The sequence below is a fragment of the Amia ocellicauda genome, chromosome 5, assembly GCF_036373705.1.
Source record: "Amia ocellicauda isolate fAmiCal2 chromosome 5, fAmiCal2.hap1, whole genome shotgun sequence".
Taxonomy (NCBI): Eukaryota; Metazoa; Chordata; class Actinopteri; order Amiiformes; family Amiidae; genus Amia; species Amia ocellicauda.
The window spans coordinates 8,570,179-8,591,958 of NC_089854.1; the positions used below are offsets into that span (position 1 = coordinate 8,570,179).

The window sequence follows — 21,780 nt, forward strand, 5'->3', positions numbered from 1 at the left end:
AGCCCATCTGGACACAAATGGTAAGAACTTTTAAATGTAATGCGTCTGTTGTAATTCAGCTTTTTTTAATTTAAATTGATCACTTACAGCATTATATGAGGCACAACTGAAACTCCAATGTAAGATCCAAAAGGGCTGTGACTGAGTGCTCCATTTTTTCCCCGAGATATTCTGTTTAAGGTGGTTGACAGTTATACAGTATGGGTGTGCGGCCCTGGTGTGGACTGGTGTCGTGTCCAGGGTGTACCCAGCCTGGTGCCCTGTACCAGACTGGTTTGTTAGCCACCTTGTAGTGGATGAAGTGCTTATTGAAAATGGAGGGAAGTTTAAGAATACCAATCAGCAAAAAGAAAACACCACTAACAACAACAAAACACATCTAATTTCTGTTGACGTTCAAGCAGTTCTTTATTTACAAACTATATTTTAAAGTGTTTATTTAAATATAGGCTGCTCAACTACATTCTGTTCATTATGCAAACATGGCATTTTGAAAAGCAAAATAAGAAATTAATTCCTGGATAATATTAACACATTGAACCACCTACCAGTTTGCAAATCATAATTTCCATACATCATGGTAAATCATCATGGATTAGACTGAAGTCACATTTGGCAAATCCACCATTAAAGAATAGTCTTACAGTTGGGGATTGATGAAATTTAACAAAAAGTAAGTGAGAAAATCCACATTGCCTTGATAGATGATAGTCTCATTTAAAATATTTCTTTCATTTTCATGTCACATTTCATGGTGCAATAAGATATTGTTCCTCATGATCCTGTGTAAACAAAATAGTGGGACCAATTTCTCAGGTGGAGAATACATGAAAAGAGAAAGAAAAAAGTAATATTCCTGCCCCTGTGATAATAGCTTGATTATGTTATGAGATTAGGATTAGTTTAATATGAAAATGACATTCCTGATGTTCACAACGAATACATTATTATTATTGGGGACTGATGACACAAGGGAGGCATGTCTATACTTGACCAAAGCCCTATTCCCCTTATGAGGCCTGCAGTATCAGTATAAGACCTCTAGAGGGCCTAATTGTGCAGAAGATCACCTCCCCAATCAGGAATCATTCAACTCATCCGTTATCAAGCACAGGTGTGGTCAGTTAGGCCTTTGAAGAGGCTTGGGGAGAACAAAGGGAGAGAGGCTGAGAGGAGCAGTAGCTGCAACAGTGCTGTGCACACAGATAACCATAGCTGGTAACTGGCAGTACATGTGAAACTCTACACTACGCCAGTGATTAAAGCTAAAGATCTATAAAGATAAAATATAGACCAAGGAATAATTTATGCTAAGGGACTATCATCCTTAGTTGGGAACTGGGTGGGACCACTACTCCAGTGACTCCACTATTCCAACAATACTTCTCACTTAAAATAAAATGTCAAATTAATGTCAGATAAATGTAGAGAAAACACAAACTAAAACATCTGAACCTGCAGAAAGAGTGAAACTGTATTCAATGATACCCATAAATCCTATTCATTATTACAGGATACTGTGTTCATGAGCAATTCAGTGTTTTTATTTTTAATTTACTGATTACATCATTTTTCAATGGGAAACCAATCAGATTTTTACCTGTGAATGAAGAAAGCATCTGCATATTCTCTTCAATGTTTTCCCCTGTAAGGACAATAAACAAATTCAGCAATTGAGGAGTTGAAACCTAATTCAGTCTAGACCATACCATTCCCATTTCTGATCACTGTCTATGTTCAGTGGTGTACATTAGTTTCACATGCAGACCACAAACCCAACTTGGTTACTAACTGTAGAAATATGGAAGTATGGCTGTTTGAGGTAGGATTTCCCATGATATGAAATCAAGAAAACAAGAAAACTTAAATATATTGAGTACATTATTACTTGTTTCAGATAAACTAGACCGAATGAAACTTCCAAACCAATATTAATGTCATGTAATTAAAGTTAAAATGAAATGCATATATGTAAGCACAGTGAAGGAATGTAAGAAAGAACAAAAATATAACCTATATTGAATTCAATAAATACTTGCCAGCAACTTGGTTTGAATTGATGATTGATTGCAATTCAGCTTCCTCTGAAGTTTGTGGACTACCTGGGTGTGATGGAGAGAGTGAGCAAATGTAGCAAATCAAAAGTCAATAAATAAGACATATTTCTAATGTATTTGGCTGTATTTGATTATATTTGAACAATGGGGAAAATAAAAGGTGAAAAAGGCTTTGAATACTGCAGTTGGGTATATGAAGTTACAATAATTATTCCCAATAAGAATAAGCAGCAGAAGAGAAAGGAATGTAGTACAGTGCAGTGAGAAAATGTATAGTATAAAGATCTCGGTGATTGAAGGTTATAACAGTTCCAGAATGAGTTGCATATGAACATTTATTAAAATTAGACCTTCATTTTGAAATCCTGTATGTTATTTGTGCATTTGTAATTCCATCTTGCTGATAAATAAGTTGTACAAGGATTACTCATTTACATAATTAAATGTTAATGCTTTTGAGCTCATGTGCAACATTTGAAGGAATATGGCTGATGAATAGCGGCAGTGCTGACCTTCAGACTTACTTTTGGTTTCAGTGGGAGAGTCGGTACCTTTGTTCAGCTGGTCATGTAAATCTAGTGAAGTGAACAAATTTAATAGATTTTTTCTCATTTCCCCCCTTAATTAATCAATCAATCAATCATTAATTTATTAATATGACCTTAACTTATTTTCTTGCAAACAGAACTATTCTATTATCAGAGGTAGTTATTACCAATATCCTAATATATTATTACTTAGTTATTAAGATTACTAAGATCAAAAATTTTAACTGTCAATAAGATGTCAATAGTGGGAAAGAATGGACTTCACATTGAAAACCAAGGCTGAATTATAAATGTTCAAGGATCTGTTAAATGTGCAATTTAGTGGTCTAATAAAAAATGACAAATATCGTAAATTTCACTTGAAGTTACAGACTGCTTTCTATGAAGTCCAGATAAAAGAATATTTCCGTAATCCAACCCTGATGCAAATCAAGCCTGGATTTTTGTGTCAGATACAACTGTGTCTAGGTAAAGATGGTAAGTAAAGAGATTTATGAGAACACGAGCACAGCGCTGATACTTGTTACCTGGGTCTTTGATTTTCATTTCTGCTCTTGTAAAAAACAGGTCATCTTGTGGTTTCCTCTTCGGTTCTGGAAAACCAACACACTTCAGAAAAATGACTGGCTGGGCAGAGCCAGAGTTGAGTGGGTCTGAAGTCATTCAGAGTCGCTTTAGCTTCCCACACAACTACGGCCCCTATGCCTTGCATTGATGCTAATCACACATTTGATGCACTGATCCAAATTTCCCCTAAAAACATTTTACCCACTGATTCAAAATTCTATTTGATACAGGGAGGATTTATTTATTTAAGTTAGTTTTAATCCATTAACATCCAATATAGGCCATGGAAAAGTTGCAGTTATGCAGAAATGTATCAGTTTATATAACTGATATTTAATCTTCCAGTGATTTACCCTAAAGTGCATGTATGAATGCATGTATTAATAATTGGGTATAAATTCATTATATGTAACTCCTAGTACATTATAATGTTAAATAAGCAATAATCAATTGCTTACTGTTAAAAATATATTTCAAAATCCTTGATGATAACAGTTAATTTGAAATAACTGTCCTCATAAATAGTTACCTTCTAATAAAAAAAAATCTAATTTCCCCTAATATTACTAAAAAAATACTTTTCTTTTCGCTGTTTTCTTAAAAGTCAAAATTTTCAATAGATACACTATGTATTGTTAGCTTATCACACTACGGTATTACAATACACATTGTTTTTCTATGATCATAATATAGATATTCACAATCTGATAATTTCCATAGGAAGATAGACTCGATGATATACAATATTCTGAGGGAAAAAAAAGGCTGTCACAAAGCTCATTTTAAATTAAATCATATTTTTTCCCCATACCTGGTTTTCTGCAGATTCTCAGAAAAATTAGTACAAGAATAATGAGAGAAAGAACCAGAATAACTGGGCCAGAAATACCGATGACAATCTTTCGCCTTCTGACTAAAGGGAAAATGAAGACACATTTAAGTTAAATGAGTGTTATGGATAGCAATATACATAGTACTCTGAGACAAATTACATTAGAATATTAGAAACACTGTTAAAACAAAACATCATGATTTGTGCAATGCAAATATAGTCCAGGCTCAAAACAGGATCATTAAAGGTTACTAAAATATATACAAAATACCGTTCTGCCAAAAATGAAAAAAAAAATCCATGAGATATCTTACATTCAATGAAAATTTGAGAATTAAAATGCAAAAATAGGAATAACTTACTGATATCTCTTGGTACAAGAATGTCACTCTTTAAAGAGTAAGTTGGTTTGGTTGTCCTTTCCCCTCTGCAGCTGAATTCCGTTTTCTGTGATTCAACTGCAGAATTGAATTCGTATCTTTCTCTCGTCCCACTACTGACTTTAGTGCTGTCTTGAGAAATCTCCTGTCCATCTCTGTACCATGTGTAGTTCCACTCTATATCACTGCCCCGAACCTCACACCTCAGAGTCACATTTTCTGTGGTGAACATCTCTGTCCATCCAGACTGCAGGGTCAGCACAGCCTGAGGTCGAGCTGTATCCAGGATATATGAAAGAAAAGAAAGAACATTAACAAAATGAATGTGTAATGATTCTGAAGAAAAGGGTCACCATTTCAATAAAAACATTTGCTTACTGAAACACTATACTCTGTTGAATATCACAAAGAGATAATTTATGAATAGGTTCAGTACCTGTGAATCATATTATTATTAGAATATCATACCTAATATGTCTAATGTCAGAGCATCACTGTACTGAGAGTGAAAGGACACCCTGCCCCTTGTAGCTCGACACCAGTACTGTCCACTGTGGGACACAGCCGTCTGGCTGATGGTGTAACTGGACCCATCAGTCCTGCTGCTGTCAGTGTTGGGCAGTGCTGTTCCCTGTGTGTCTCTGTACCAGAGATACTCCCAGCCAGCAGAGTCTCCCCCAAGCCCACAGCTCAGGGTGACTCTGTCTCCTGTGTATATCTCTGCACTGGGGGGGTCCAGGGTCAGGAGGGGCTTTGGGCTGGTAGCTGAAACACAGAACCATAAATCTGTTTTTCAGTCTCATGAACATCAGGACAGCAGTGGGTAACATATTAAAAGTTTTAAGTAATAAATTATTAAAACAGAGGAACCTAATTTATAATTTGTGAAGGAAGACTGGATCACAGTTTAAAGAATTTGGTAGACTAATAAGAAAATACTCACTAGATGTATCAGTGTAACAGCACTGCTGAGTGGTTAATTAATTCCTTCCCCTTTTCATTTTGATGTTAATTATAATCACATGAGAATTTGCATAATTATACAGTAGTCTCCGTTGCTCGATGTTACCACCATATAGTCGTATGTATGCAAATTAAGTGGATAAAAAGTACAAGTATTTACCAGAAACAGTCAGGGTAAAAGGACTGCTAATTTCAGAATAAAATATCCTAGCTGTTATTTTCCATGTGTGTAACATGTGCAGATTCTTCTGTCACAGTTAACAGTGGTACAAATTAATATAATGAGTATCTACCCAGCAATGAACTAAAAATGCAGTTTCTGGACAATATAAATATAAAAGTGTAACAGATATAACAAGGGTAAATTATTACTGTTACTTTTGCAGTTCTCAAATTTAAATACCCTTTTTGTGTACATGATTGTGTTATGATGATGCTGCTCCCTTTGATGTTTAAAGTTACACAGTGTCCATGAGTCTAAATATGGTGCAAGGGGTTTATCTCTTGTTTTGGGCTTTGTAGCTCTGGGTGCCTGACACATATACTATTTGTGTACAGCCTTATTATCTTAAGAGATCAATATTTATGATGGTGGTATAACTGGATCCATCAGTCCTGCTGCTGTCAGTGTTGGGCAGTGCTGTTCCCTGTGTGTCTCTGTACCAGAGACACTCCCAGCCAGCAGAGTCTCCCCCAAGCCCACAGCTCAGACAAAATGTGAAACGATCTGCCCTGAATCTGACACCTCAGAGTCACTCTTTCTGTGGTGAACATCTCTGTCCATCCAGACTCCACTGTCAGCCCAGGCTGTGGTAGAGCTGCAGGTATGAAAAGATTAGATGCATCTCAAAGTAAAATAAATCCATTTCTAAGCAGGTGAATTACTGTAAAATCAGGAACCTGGAAACGGTACAGTCCATCTACATGTTTTCTAGAAAGGACAGTGCTTTGGTGGGGATTTCAAATTGAACTAATGCTACAGAACGGCTTGTCTTGCCAATGTGAAAACTGTGAAACAGGATACCAGACTTTATTTATGAGAAAAATAACTGAACTTCCCCAGATGCAAATCTCTATTTTCTATACAATAAGAAAAATGTACTTCCATTCATTAAACAAGAAAAATGGTGAAACAGTAGACACTTAGTCAGTGTTTGACAGGATTGGTGGAGAAATGAAGGGGTGTTGGAGAGAATGAGTGCACAAAGGGGTTCCATCGCCTCTACTGGAGGGATCAAGAAAAAACTGGACATTAATCAGTGTCAGAAAGTACTTACCAGATACCTTCAGTGTAACAGGATGGCTGTCTCTAGTGTAGATGTACTTTCTCTTATGTTGCCCTCTACAGGTATATTGCCCACTGTCGGACGGAGCAGCAAAGAGAATTTTATATTTCTCTCCATCCCTACTGCTGGGGTCAGCCTTGTCAACAGGAAGCTCCTGTCCATCTCTGTACCATTTATAGATCCACTCAGTAGAGCTGCCCTGAATCTCACACCTCAGAGTCACTCTTTCTGTGGTGAACATCTCTGTCCATTCAGACTCCAGGGTCAGGACAGCCTGAGGTCGAGCTGCAGGTATGAAAAGATTAATCTCAAAGTAAAATAAATGCATTACTAAGTAGGTGAATTACTTCAAAATCAGGCACTTGAAAAGAGTACAGTCCAGATACATGTTATACAGGAAGGACAACAGCCTTGGGGTTCAGGCTCAGGATAGTGCTTTAGTAGGGTTATCAAATTGAACTAATGCAAAACTGGTTTTCTTGTCAGTGTGAAAACTGTGAAACATGATAGCAAAGTTTGTTTTTGGGAAAAATGACTAGGATGCATATCTCAATTGTTTTATCCACAATATTCCTATGTACCTTGATGCTTTGCTCGCATTATGGGACAGACTTCTGGCAAAGTGTAAACAGCTTGCAACTAATGTTTGAACATTACACAATGTTGGGAGCACACTGAAACAACTTTAAAACAAGGCAACATTACTCTCCTTCACCCCTCTACCATAGCAGGATTGGAAGATATGAAAAAGGGTTTTCTTTTTTATGAAAAATCATACTTGTATTTGAGAAACAGTGAATTCAATATATTCTGGCAATGTGTTCTAGTGAATAGAAATATATGGAACATAGGATTTATTATTTGTGATAAACAGTTATGTCTAAGTTTTGAATATATTTCATCCCAAAGATACGGATGTCAGTGAATGTGTTAGTGAAGAAATTAATTAAGATTAATTTTTAGCAAGTGAAGGGCATCTGGTAAAGTGAGACACAGAAGCATGCACACTTGCCTCTGAAACTATATATATATATGTAAGAAAAACGACAACAGATGGATCTGTCTAACTGTCTGTACAGTGAGGGGAAAAAGTATTTGATCCCCTGCTGATTTTGTACGTTTGCCCACTGACAAAGAAATGATCAGTCTATAATTTTAATGGTAGGTGTATTTTAACAGTGACAGACAGAATAACAACAAAAAAATCCAGAAAAATGCATTTCAAAAAAGTTAAAGGGAGTGCTCCTAATCTCAGCTTGTTACCTGTATAAAAGACACCTGTCCACAGAAGCAATCAATCAATCAGATTCCAAACTCTCCACCATGGCCAAGACCAAAGAGCTGTCCAAGGATGTCAGGGACAAGATGGTAGACCTACACAAGGCTGGAATGGGCTACAAGACCATCGCCAAGCAGCTTGGTGAGAAGGTGACAACAGTTGGTGTGATTATTCGCAAATGGAAGAAACACAAAACAACTGTCAGTCTCCCTCGGTCTGGGGCTCCATGCAAGATCTCACCTCGTGGAGTTTCAATGATCATGAGAACGGTGAGGAATCAGCTGGAGGTGGAAACATTATGCTTTGGGGGTGTTTTTCTGCTAAGGGGACAGGACAACTGCACCGCATCAAAGGGACGATGGACAGGGCCATGTACCGTCAAATCTTGGGTGAGAACTTCCTTCCCTCAGCCAGGGCATTGAAAATGGGTCGTGGATGGGTATTCCAGCATGACAATGACCCAAAACACACAGCCAAGGCAACAAAGGAGTGGCTCAAGAAGAAGCACATTAAGGTCCTGGAGTGGCCTAGCCAGTCTCCAGACCTTAATCCCATAGAAAATCTGTGGATAATACATAATACAACACAAATAGTGAAAGATAGGTTGCGTATACAACCCCGGTTATCTGAAAAAGGAAGCACTACCCAATGGGGAGTGGTTTCTGCGCACTGCCGTAGGAACCCGATCGAAAATGTCACTCTATCAAAGCTGCCATTGGCCCCTGCACTCGTCGCTCAGAACAGGTCCCTTCCCACATCCCGTTCCTTAAAATGTGATGTCAGCGAAGGTTCGTCCTCTTCTGCCTGGAGCCAGGACTCCCGCGTGACCTTGCAACCCTTGGGCAGTGCTTCCTTTTTCAGATAACCAGGGTTGCATGCGCAGCCTATTGTTATCTTTCATGTCAGAAGCACTGCCCAAGGGGGAGGGGTTACTGTATAACCAAGCTGTCGCAAGGGAAGAGGCAGCAAGCTGATAAGGGAGCCTGCCCCGAGGTGTACCGCTAGGGGCCTCGGCAACACAATTCCAGACAGTAACCTCAGGGGCCCTGTAGGGCCGCACCTGAGCCGCCCAGGAGCGAGGACCGTAGTCATGCTCTTACCGGGAACTGTCTAGAATCAACATATACAAAGCGGGGCTACAGAGGTCAACTCTTATGCCCTCCGCTCACAATAGCAAGGCCAGCTGCTCTTCTTGCACAATATCTGGCGCAGGCAATCAAGCAACTTGTGCAGCCTCCACGCATATCATGGCAGTGGACCCCTGATCCAATAGGAGCGGGGCCACAGAACCAATGAATAAACAACAGAATACATAGCTGGCTAGTCAAAAGAGTAGCCGAGCTGAACAAGAATATACAATATGTACATATCGTGTGACAGCAAAACCTTCATGCTTGTCAGTGCACAGCACAGGAGCATCCAACTCAACTGAATAGTACAGAGTGGAAGAGCTCTATTGTGCTGATAATTAGATCTCGTACAAACAAACTATATACACCACGGGGCGCAGGAGCCTGCTCTTGCGCCACACGTGGGACATCATAGCCATGGCCTCTTGCTCCACTAGCACAGCTAGAAGCAAGGCCACACCAGCCTGACCATGTCGTGACAAACAAACTATATACATCAAGGTGGCGCCTTGAAAAAGAGCCCAAGATTTGGCAACACATCGTGTCGAGTGGGCCACCAGGTGTTCAGGCACCAGAGTCCCGGTGGACTCGAAGGCCATGGTAATGGTGTCCACAATCCAATGCGAGAGGCGCTGCTTTGAAAGCGCCTGGCCCTGTGTCTGTGCTCTATAAGACATAAACAGTTGGTCTGAGTGCCGAATGTCCTTAGTGTGTTCCAAATCAATCAATTTTTATTTGTATAGCGCCCTTCGCAGGGTAGCCACAGAGCGCTTTACAGAATGGTAAACATACAACAAACGTACAGCAAAATAAAAAACAAATACAATAAAATCAAATATAGACCTGTAAACATTTTACATGATCTAGAATAAAGTGAGTGAACATTTAAGTAAATAAACCATTTAGGCACGGAGGAGAGAAAAACACCTGAGCCCCCGCACAGGGAAGAGCAGGTGAAGCCGATTCTCTTGCTCTGGAGCGAAGGGAGGAGGATGAAAAGCCATCAACTGTTGACATGGAATGGAGACAGCACTTTCGGGAGGATCGCAGGGTTAGGCCATAGCGTGACCCTGGAGCCATCTCCTGCAAAACAGACACATGTTGGGTGTACAGACAGTGCGTGTAACTCGCTCACACGTTTTGCAGAGGTGATTGCCAGCAAAAACACAGTCTTAAGGGACACCAGCTTCAGCTCAGCTGAGTTCAGTGGCTCAAATGGGGCTTGGGAAAATGCGTCCAGCACTACATCAAGACGCCATGCGGGCAGTGAAAGGGTGCGAGGAGGCTGCAGCCGTCGAGCTGCCTTTAAAAACTGCACAGCTGGGAAATGAGACCCATGGGGCTCGCCATCAATCCAGACATGACATGTGGAGATGGCCGCCATATACACTTTGAGCGTGGACGGGGACTTACCCTGGACCAACAGCTCTTGTAGAAATTGCAATATGACCCTGATGGGGCAATGAATTGGGTCTTGACCGCTGTCTTGGCACCAGGTGCTATACGTCCGCCAGTGGAAGGAATATTGCGACCTCGTAGATGGAGCTCTTGCCGACTGAATAGTGGCTACTACTGCATCTGACAGACCCCAGGCAATCAATCGCTTCCACTCAGGGGCCAGGCCCAGAACTGGAGGAGGCCTGGATTGGGGTGCAGGTGCCCTGCACCTGGGACAACAAGTCCACTCTCACTGGGAGCTGCAAACCAGATTCAGTAAAGCCACCGAGGGGCTATCAGCAGAAAGGTTGTTAGTTTTCTCCTGACCTTCTCCAGGACCACCAGGAGAAGGGGGAATGGTGGGAACATGTAAAGGAGACAGTGCGGCCACGTGTGGGCTAGCGTGTCAATTCCTAGGGTTCCTGAGCGGTTTTGGACGGAGAACCATAGTGGGCAGTGTGTGGACTCTGCCAAGGCAAAGAGATCCACGTCCACCCTGCCGAACTGGCACCACAGTTGCTGTATCACAGATGGGTGGAGGTACCATTCTTAGACTGGGGGGCCTCCCCGAGAGAGAAGGTCCGTTGCCGTGTTGGCCAGGCCTGGGAGGTGAACTGCTCTGATGGAGCGGAACCGTGGCTGCGCCCACAGAAGCAGATGGCGCGCTAGACAGTACAGTCTGCCTTGCCTGTTGATATAGATGCTGAAGTTTCTGCTCTCCTCCTACGTCACAAACCCACAACGTGTGCCCTGGACCCTCTCCCTTCTCGCCTCTTCCAAGCAACCGCTCCTGATCTTCTCCCCTTCATCTCCTCCCTCCTCAACTCCTCACTCCTCTCTGGCTGTTTCCCTGCATTTCAAAAAGCTGCTGTCAACCCACTGCTCAAGAAACCAACCCTTGATGCCACCTCTCCTCAGAACTACCGCCCTGTCTCCCTACTCCCCTTCCTCTCAAAGACTCTCGAGCGGGCGGTCCACCGTCAGCTCTCTGACTTTCTGTCCCAACACTCACTCCTTGATCCTCTGCAATCCGGCTTCCGCACAGCTCACTCCACCGAGACGGCTCTCCTGGCTGTCACTGACTCCCTCAGCTGTGCTCAGGCAGCCTCCCTCTCCTCCGTCCTCATCCTCCTTGACTTCTCCGCAGCATTTGACACTGTTGATCACTCCATCCTCCTCTCCTGCCTCGCTGACCTTGGAATCTCTGGGACTGCTCTCACCTGGTTCTCCTCCTACCTCAGTGACCGGTCCTACCAAGTGACATGGCGAGGCTCCTCATCCACCCCCCAAGGCTCCGTCCTGGGCCCGCTCCTGTTCTCTCTCTACACTCGCTCCCTGGGCCCCCTCATCGCATCCCATGGTTTCTCCTACCACTTCTATGTTGATGATGCCAAATCTTCCTGTCTTTTCCCTCTTCTGACCCTCTCATCCCCTCACGCATCTCTTCCTGCTTGTCTGCTATTTCCGCCTGGATGCACTCACACCACCTCAAGCTCAACCTCTCCAAATCGGATCTCCTGTTTTTCCCCCACTCTTCCTCACCTTCTGCTGACCTCCCCATCTTGATCCACTTGGAATCCACCACACTCTCTCCTTCTTCTTCCGCTAAAAATCTAGGAGTCACCCTCGATCCTGCGCTCTCCTACACCCAGCACATCACCACACTGACACGTACCTGTAGATTCTTCCTGAGCAACATACGCCGGATCCGTCCCTTCCTCACCGACTACTCGACTCAGCTACTCGTCCAGTCACTGGTCCTCTCCCGCCTGGACTACTGCAACTCCCTCCTGGCCGGCCTGCCTGCATCTACTACCCGCCCACTCCAGCTCATCCAGAACTCTGCGGCTCGTCTGGTATTCTCTCTGCCACAGTTCGCACACGTTACTCCACTGCTCCGTTCCCTCCACTGGCTCCCGTTACCAGCACGCATTCAGTTCAAGACATTGACCCTCACCTACCGCTGTCTTGACCACACTGCACCAAGCTACCTTCAGTCACTCGTCTCTCCATACATCCCCTCCAGATCACTGTGTTCCTCCAGTGCCAGAAGACTAACTCTACCTCCTCTCCACTCTCCTTCCTCCAGAGCCCGCTCCTTCTCATCCCTGGCCCCTAAATGGTGGAACGACCTGCCCACCGAAGTCCTTGACCTCATTCCGGCGCTTACTCAAGACGCATCTTTTCCGACAGTACTTGTAATATTAGTCCTCTATCCCTGCTAGATAGCACTTCACAGTTTTTATTATGCTTCTTGCGTTCTTGATTGTTTTCCTCCTTGCTCCCTTTCCCGTAGCCCTTGACTGTGACCCTACATCTTGACAGCACTTAGCTTTCACCGTCCAGGATGTAAAACCTCACTTACTGTACTTGTGTAAATTGTAAATTGGAATTTGTAAAATGTATTATTTTGAATTGCTATGTTTTAGCTAAATTGAATTTGTAATGATTGATGCCTTGTACTTAACTGTATTTTTGCACTTATGTTGTAATTCGCCCTGGAAAAGGGCATCTGACAAGAAATAATAATAATAATAATAATAATAATAATAATAATAATAATAATAATAATAATAATAATATAGGCGACCACCGCTGTTTTGTCCATCCGAACCAGCACATGTCTGTCCAGCAGGACCGGCAGGAAGTGAGACAGTCCAAGGAGTACTGCTTGTAACTCCAGGACGTTTATATGGAGGGCCCATGCTGGCTCCGTCCACCTGCCTAGGACTCCACGTCAGACTACTCCCCAACCCTGCTTGGAGGCGTCTGTCGTCATAACTGCTCGGTGGTAGACTGGCCCCAGGGGCACACTGAGGGTTAAATTGTGAGGGCTCCGCCACCAATGGAACACCTTCCAGCATGCTGGAGTGACTGTGACCCGGCATGCTCGATCGCAGCAAGGATGCATCCTGAAATACCTGAACCACCACTGCAGCGGCCTCAACTGGAGAAGGCCGAGGGGGAGGATCTGTGATGCAGCCGCTAGGAGGCCCAGCAGCCTCTGGCAAAGGGACACCCTGACATGAGCTCCCAGTCGGAAGAGGGAGAGACATGTGCGTATGGAGGCAACTCTCTCTGGCGCCAGTGTGGCGAGCATGGCAACAGAATCGAGGCGCAGTCCGAGGAATTGTGCCTGCTGAGTTGGCGTCAGGCAGCTCTTCTCTTGATTGACCTGAAGGCCCAATTCGGAGAGAGGTGGCCTAAAATCAGGTTTGTGTGTTCCTGAACCTGCTCCCTCGAGTGAGAACAAATCAGCCAGTCATCTAGTTAGTTGAGGATGCGGACCCCCTGACAACACAAGGGGGCTAACACGACGTCCATGCACTTGGAAAAAGGGGAGAACAGCAACTCGAATGCCCGGCCCTCGAAGGCGAAGTGGAGAAACTTCCTGTGCGCCCACGCAATGGGGATGTGAAAGTAAGCATCTTTCAGATCCACCGTGGTGAACCAGTCACTGGGCTTGATGGCCTGGAGTGCGCAGGTTGATTATCTTGAAGCACAACACCTTGAGGTGGCGGTTCAGGCGCCTCAGATCCAAGATGGGGTGGAAACTGCCATCTTTCTTGGGCACAAGGAGTATGGGGAATAAAATCCCTCGTGCTGCCCCAGCGGGGGCACTTCGCAGATTGGTTGCTTCTCCAGGAGAGCGGCGATTTCGACGCAAAGCGCCGCACACTACAACGGGTCCCTTACTCGCGTCCACACCATGTCCTGGAAGGGAGGTGGACGTACCTGAAATTGTAGGGAGTAGCCAACTGATATAATTTGGAGCACCCAAGAGTCTTGGGTGCAGTGTTGCCAATTTGAGAGTTGCTGGGGGGTGTAAGGGTGGGCCAGAGGCTGCTGGAACGCCTCAGGGACGAGGCTCGGGTGGTGGAGGGGGTGGGGTCAGGCCGGGTCCTGTCCTGTGGGAGCAGGAGGGTTGTCCACGGTCAACAGAGCAGGAGGGGTGGGAACGACCAACTCCTCCTCCATGAGCTCCGCCTCCAGCTCTGAGTCCTCGTGAGGACCCAGAGACAGGCGGTCCTCCTCCCAGGTGGCCCGTCCACTGCCCTTGTCCTGGGATGGGGCAGGCAGACAGACTCCCCTCAGTCTCCACCGGCGCAATGTGAACCGACAGTTCTCCCCAGCAGAGTCTCCCCCAAGCCCACAGCTCAGGGTAACTGTGAAAATGGACTGAAGCATCATTTCATCATCATTTCAATACAAGAAACTACTCACCCAACACCTTCAGTGTAACAGGATGGCTGTCTGTGGAGTAAACAGACTTTCTCGTATGTTGCCCTCTACAGGTATATTCCCCATTGTGAGACAGAGCAGCAGAGAGGATGGTGTATCTGTCTCCATCTCTACTGCTGGAGTCAGCCTTGTCAACAGGAAGCTCCTGTCCATCTCTGTACCATTTATAGATCCACTCAGTAGAGCTGCCCTGAACCTCACACCTCAGAGTCACTCTTTCTGTGGTGAACATCTCTGTCCATTCAGACTCCAGGGTCAGGACAGCCCGAGGTCGAGCTGCAGGTATGAGACAATCAGACAAAGTGATTACTAAGCAGAAATAACTCTTCATACAAAGTGTCAGGAAACATCAATTCCAATATATTTGTTTGTAAAAGATACAATTTACGATGGAGATAGTTCTACAGAACTCCTCATCTTGTCAGTATAAAAATTGAAGTTTACTAAACTCAATGTGTAGAAGTGTTTTCAGTAAGATTATCTTCATTCACATAAAAATAAATAAAAGTGATACAAATGGTGACGGCAGATGGCATAGCAGCGGAAGCAGGAGGAGACGCAAGCACGGGGGGCACGGCTGTCTCTGTCACTGCAGCCCTGAAGGAGGAGATGGAGGGGCTCGGGGAGAGGCGGAGATCCAGCGCCCCCGAGGCCCCCCGTCACTCCCCGGAGTGGGGGATCTCCGGGCGCGGTGGCGAGTGTGGCTCAGGCTGGGCAGCTGGGCATTGGATTTTACTGCCGCTGGCGAGCATGGCAATGGAATCGAGGCGCAGTCCGAGGAACTGTGCCTGCTGAGTTGGCGTCAGGCAGCTCTTCTCTTGATTGACCTGAAGGCCCAATTCGGAGAGAGGTGGCCTAAAATCAGGTTTGTGTGTTCCTGAAACTGCTCCCTCGAGTGAGAACAAATCAGCCAGTCGTCTAGTTAGTTGAGGATGCGGACCCCCTGACAACACAAGGGGGCTAACACGACGTCCATGCACTTGGAAAAAGGGGAGAACAGCAACTCGAATGCTCGGCCCTCGAAGGCGAAGTGGAGAAACTTCCTGTGCGCCCACGCAATGGGGATGTGAAAGTAAGCATCTTTCAGATCCACCGTGGTGAACCAGTCACTGGGCTTGATGGCCTGGGACTCCTGGAGTGCGCAGGTTGATTATCTTGAAGCACAACACCTTGAGGTGGCGGTTCAGGCGCCTCAGATCCAAGATGGGGTGGAAACTGCCATCTTTCTTGGGCACAAGGAGTATGGGGAATAAAATCCCTCGTGCTGCCCCAGCGGGGGCACTTCGCAGATTGGTTGCTTCTCCAGGAGAGCGGCGATTTCGACGCAAAGCGCCGCAAACTACAACGGGTCCCTTACTCGCGTCCACACCATGTCCTGGAAGGGAGGTGGACGTACCTGAAATTGTAGGGAGTAGCCAACTGATATAATTTGGAGCACCCAAGAGTCTTGGGTGCAGTGTTGCCAATTTGAGAGTTGCTGGGGGGTGTAAGGGTGGGCCAGAGGCTGCTGGAACGCCTCAGGGACGAGGCTCGGGTGGTGGAGGGGGTGGGGTCAGGCCGGGTCCTGTCCTGTGGGAGCAGGAGGGTTGTCCACGGTCAACAGAGCAGGAGGGGTGGGAACGACCAACTCCTCCTCCATGAGCTCCGCCTCCAGCTCTGAGTCCTCGTGAGGACCCAGAGACAGGCGGTCCTCCTCCCAGGTGGCCCGTCCACTGCCCTTGTCCTGGGATGGGGCAGGCAGACAGACTCCCCTCAGTCTCCACCGGCGCAATGTGAACCGACAGTTCTCCCCAGCAGAGTCTCCCCCAAGCCCACAGCTCAGGGTAACTGTGAAAATGGACTGAAGCATCATTTCATCATCATTTCAATACAAGAAACTACTCACCCAACACCTTCAGTGTAACAGGATGGCTGTCTGTGGAGTAAACAGACTTTCTCGTATGTTGCCCTCTACAGGTATATTCCCCATTGTGAGACAGAGCAGCAGAGAGGATGGTGTATCTGTCTCCATCTCTACTGCTGGAGTCAGCCTTGTCAACAGGAAGCTCCTGTCCATCTCTGTACCATTTATAGATCCACTCAGTAGAGCTGCCCTGAACCTCACACCTCAGAGTCACTCTTTCTGTGGTGAACATCTCTGTCCATTCAGACTCCAGGGTCAGGACAGCCCGAGGTCGAGCTGCAGGTATGAGACAATCAGACAAAGTGATTACTAAGCAGAAATAACTCTTCATACAAAATGTCAGGAAACATCAATTCCAATATATTTGTTTGTAAAAGATACAATTTACGATGGAGATAGTTCTACAGAACTCCTCATCTTGTCAGTATAAAAATTGAAGTATACTAAACTCAATGTGTAGAAGTGTTTTCAGTAAGATTATCTTCATTCACATAAAAATAAATAAAAGTGATACAAATGGTGACGGCAGATGGCATAGCAGCGGAAGCAGGAGGAGACGCAAGCGCGGGGGGCACGGCTGTCTCCGTCACTGCAGCCCTGAAGGAGGAGATGGAGGGGCTCGGGGAGAGGCGGAGATCCAGCGCCCCCGAGGCCCCCCCGTCACTCCCCGGAGTGGGGGATCTCCGGGCGCGGTGGCGAGTGTGGCTCAGGCTGGGCAGCTGGGCCTCGGATTTTACTGCCGCTGGCGAGCATGGCAATGGAATCGAGGCGCAGTCCGAGGAACTGTGCCTGCTGAGTTGGCGTCAGGCAGCTCTTCTCTTGATTGACCTGAACGCCCAATTCGGAGAGAGGTGGCCTAAAATCAGGTTTGTGTGTTCCTGAACCTGCTCCCTCGAGTGAGAACAAATCAGCCAGTCGTCTAGTTAGTTGAGGATGCGGACCCCCTGACAACACAAGGGGGCTAACACGACGTCCATGCATTTGGAAAAAGGGGAGAACAGCAACTCGAATGCTCGGCCCTCGAAGGCGAAGTGGAGAAACTTCCTGTGCGCCCACGCAATGGGGATGTGAAAGTAAGCATCTTTCAGATCCACCGTGGTGAACCAGTCACTGGGCTTGATGGCCTGGGACTCCTGGAGTGCGCAGGTTGATTATCTTGAAGCACAACACCTTGAGGTGGCGGTTCAGGCGCCTCAGATCCAAGATGGGGTGGAAACTGCCATCTTTCTTGGGCACAAGGAGTATGGGGAATAAAATCCCTCATGCTGCCCCAGCGGGGGCACTTCGCAGATTGGTTGCTTCTCCAGGAGAGCGGCGATTTCGACGCAAAGCGCCGCACACTACAACGGGTCCCTTACTCGCGTCCACACCATGTCCTGGAAGGGAGGTGGACGTACCTGAAATTGTAGGGAGTAGCCAACTGATATAATTTGGAGCACCCAAGAGTCTTGGGAGCAGTGTTGCCAATTTGAGAGTTGCTGGGGGGTGTAAGGGTGGGCCAGAGGCTGCTGGAACGCCTCAGGGACGAGGCTCGGGTGGTGGAGGGGGTGGGGTCAGGCCGGGTCCTGTCCTGTGGGAGCAGGAGGGTTGTCCACGGTCAACAGAGCAGGAGGGGTGGGAACGACCAACTCCTCCTCCATGAGCTCCGCCTCCAGCTCTGAGTCCTCGTGAGGACCCAGAGACAGGCGGTCCTCCTCCCAGGTGGCCCGTCCACTGCCCTTGTCCTGGGATGGGGCAGGCAGACAGACTCCCCTCAGTCTCCACCGGCGCAATGTGAACCGACAGTTCTCCCTAGCAGAGTCTCCCCCAAGCCCACAGCTCAGGGTAACTGTGAAAATGGACTGAAGCATCATTTCATCATCATTTCAATACAAGAAACTACTCACCCAACACCTTCAGTGTAACAGGATGGCTGTCTGCGGAGTAAACAGACTTTCTCGTATGTTGCCCTCTACAGGTATATTCCCCATTGTGAGACAGAGCAGCAGAGAGGATGGTGTATCTGTCTCCATCTCTACTGCTGGAGTCAGCCTTGTCAACAGGAAGCTCCTGTCCATCTCTGTACCATTTATAGATCCACTCAGTAGAGCTGCCCTGAACCTCACACCTCAGAGTCACTCTTTCTGTGGTGAACATCTCTGTCCATTCAGACTCCAGGGTCAGGACAGCCCGAGGTCGAGCTGCAGGTATGAGACAATCAGACAAAGTGATTACTAAGCAGAAATAACTCTTCATACAAAGTGTCAGGAAACATCAATTCCAATATATTTGTTTGTAAAAGATACAATTTACGATGGAGATAGTTCTACAGAACTCCTCATCTTGTCAGTATAAAAATTGAAGTTTACTAAACTCAATGTGTAGAAGTGTTTTCAGTAAGATTATCTTCATTCACATAAAAATAAATAAAAGTGATACAAATGGTGACGGCAGATGGCATAGCAGCGGAAGCAGGAGGAGACGCAAGCGCGGGGGGCACGGCTGTCTCTGTCACTGCAGCCCTGAAGGAGGAGATGGAGGGGCTCGGGGAGAGGCGGAGATCCAGCGCCCCCGAGGCCCCCCCGTCACTCCCCGGAGTGGGGGATCTCCGGGCGCGGTGGCGAGTGTGGCTCAGGCTGGGCAGCTGGGCCTCGGATTTTACTGCCGCTGCTAGCACTCCTGCTGTGGAGGAAAAAGCCCTGTGGACAAAAATCCAACACAGCAAGCAGTCGCAATATATATAGCACTATATAAACACGACTATTCTTTTTAAATTGTACTATTTGTAGCCAAAACTGAAACCAAAGCGCACCGGAGCCCTGGAGTGCGGACGGAACAGAGTCGGGTTAGCTATCAATAATAATAACCAAACCATACAAATAGACACAGAAGTAAACGGTGGTGACAGCACAGCCATGAAGCAAACCAACCGATAATAATAATAATTATTGTAAAACAATAATAATAAAGTCTAATGCACGGACAAGACACAGAGAGCTCAAGTTCTCGGTCCAGGTGAAGTGGCAAAAGATGATGAACCTGCGCTGACATCATGTTTTATAGAGAAGTGGGAAGGGACCTGTTCTGAGTGACGTGCGCAGGGGCCAATAGCAGCTTTGATAGAGTGACACAAGTTACTGTCAGAAAATACTCACCAGATACACTCAGTGTAACAGGATGGCTGTCGCTAGTGTAGATGTACTTTCTCTTATGTTGCCCTCTACAGGTATATTGCCCACTGTGAGACAGAGCAGCATTGAGGATTTTGTATCTGTCTCCATCTCTACTGCTGGAGTCAGTCTTGTCAACAGGAAGCTCCTGTCCATCTCTGTACCATTTATAGATCCACTCAGTAGAGCTGCCCTGAATCTCACATTTCAGAGTCACTCTTTCTGTGGTGAATATCTCTGTCCATCCAGACTCCAGGGTCAGGACAGGCTGTGGTAGAGCTGTAGGTATGATAAGGTTAGAGAGAGGATTTAAAATGTTAAAACAATTAGAAAATACAAAATATAGATTATTTCCAGGTACTAATGTCCAAGAGTAACTGTACTCAGAATAAAAAGCGATAATCCCAATTGTAGCTCAACACCAGTTCTGTCCACTGTGGGACAGAGCCGCCTGGCTGATGGCGTAACTGGACCCATCAGTCCTGCTGCTGTCAGTGTTGGGCAGTGCTGTTCCCTGTGTGTCTCTGTACCAGAGATACTCCCAGCCAGCAGAGTCTTCCCCAAGCCCACAGCTCAGGGTGACTGTGAAAATGGACTGAAGCATCATTTCAATACAAGAAACTACTCACCCAACACCTTCAGTGTAACAGGATGGCTGTCTGTGGAGTAAACAGACTTTCTCGTATGTTGCCCTCTACAGGTATATTCCCCATTGTGAGACAGAGCAGCAGAGAGGATGATGTATCTGTCTCCATCTCTACTGCTGGAGTCAGCCTTGTCAACAGGAAGAAGCTCCTGTCCATCTCTGTACCATTTATAGATCCACTCAGTAGAGCTGCCCTGAACCTCACACCTCAGAGTCACTCTTTCTGTGGTGAACATCTCTGTCCATTCAGACTCCAGAGTCAGGACAGCCCGAGGTCGAGCTGCAGGTATGAGACAATCAGACAAAGTGATTACTAAGCAGAAATAACTCTTCATACAAAATGTCAGGAAACATCAATTCCAATATATTTGTTTGTAAAAGATACAATTTACGATGGAGATAGTTCTACAGAACTCCTCATCTTGTCAGTATAAAAATTGAAGTATACTAAACTCAATGTGTAGAAGTGTTTTCAGTAAGATTATCTTCATTCACATAAAAATAAATAAAAGTGATACAAATGGTGACATATAAAGTTTTAACAAACTCAATCAGTAGTAAATCATGGCTCTTGCACTAATGTACAGTGTGTCACCAGCTAACTTATATTTCAGTAGCAAAATATATAGACCCTTGCATACCTTTTACAAAGTCTCAGACTTTGAGAGTTAGAGTCAGAGAGAATTAATTATTATCACAGATAATAACTCACACCTGTAACCACACAGACTGTATATCTCTGTATGTAGACAAGACATATGCTTATAATTAAGTTTCAAAAGCTTTAAGTAGAAAATAAATACCGACTTGTCACTTTAAGTTGAAAAGTATCACTTTGAATAATCTCTTCTCCACTTGTAGCTTGACACGAGTACTGGCCACTATCAGACACTAGGACTTTACTGAAGATGTATTTGGAGGCATTTCCACCGTCTTCCAACTTTCCCTTTGCTACACTGGCCCAAGAATATTCTAGGGGTTCCACAACCCCTGGGCCCATAATGTTGCAGGTCAGGGTGACTGTTTCTCCTTGGAAAAACTCATGTGAAGGAGGCTCTGCATTCACAACAGCCTGAGGCACGGACCCTGGAACACAAACAGCCACATCATCTCAAAGACTGAAGTGTATGTATTTTAATAAGTACTTGAATTATAAAAAAAAGCTTTTAAAATTTCATAAAATCAAGACCGAAAACATACATAGAGACAAAATTGTGAATGGAAAATGGAGTGATAAATAATATTTTCAATTAGTCAAATGCTGATTTTTGACAGCTTACCAATATTATTATTTATTTCTTAGCAGACATCCCTATCCAAGGCGACTTACAAAACATAAGATCATTACAAAAGTGCAATAC

The 21,780-nt window shown here is 45.4% G+C and overlaps 1 protein-coding gene across 1 annotated transcript; it reads right to left on the bottom strand.

Annotated features, from left to right (window-relative positions):
* Positions 1-397: 397 nt before the first annotated feature.
* LOC136749355 (Fc receptor-like protein 5) lies at positions 398-21,502 on the bottom strand. The gene is made up of 15 exons (XM_066703572.1): positions 21,227-21,502; positions 20,403-20,699; positions 19,759-20,052; positions 18,511-18,804; positions 16,607-16,900; positions 14,704-14,997; positions 6,625-6,918; positions 4,853-5,149; positions 4,367-4,660; positions 3,984-4,085; positions 3,133-3,198; positions 2,582-2,632; positions 2,040-2,102; positions 1,601-1,645; positions 398-782 (listed from the first exon to the last, which is right to left on the bottom strand). Exons 1-15 carry the CDS (start codon positions 21,417-21,419, stop codon positions 775-777), a joined length of 2,886 nt encoding a protein of 961 aa, XP_066559669.1. The 5' UTR covers positions 21,420-21,502; the 3' UTR covers positions 398-774.
* Between the last annotated feature and the right edge of the window lie 278 nt (positions 21,503-21,780).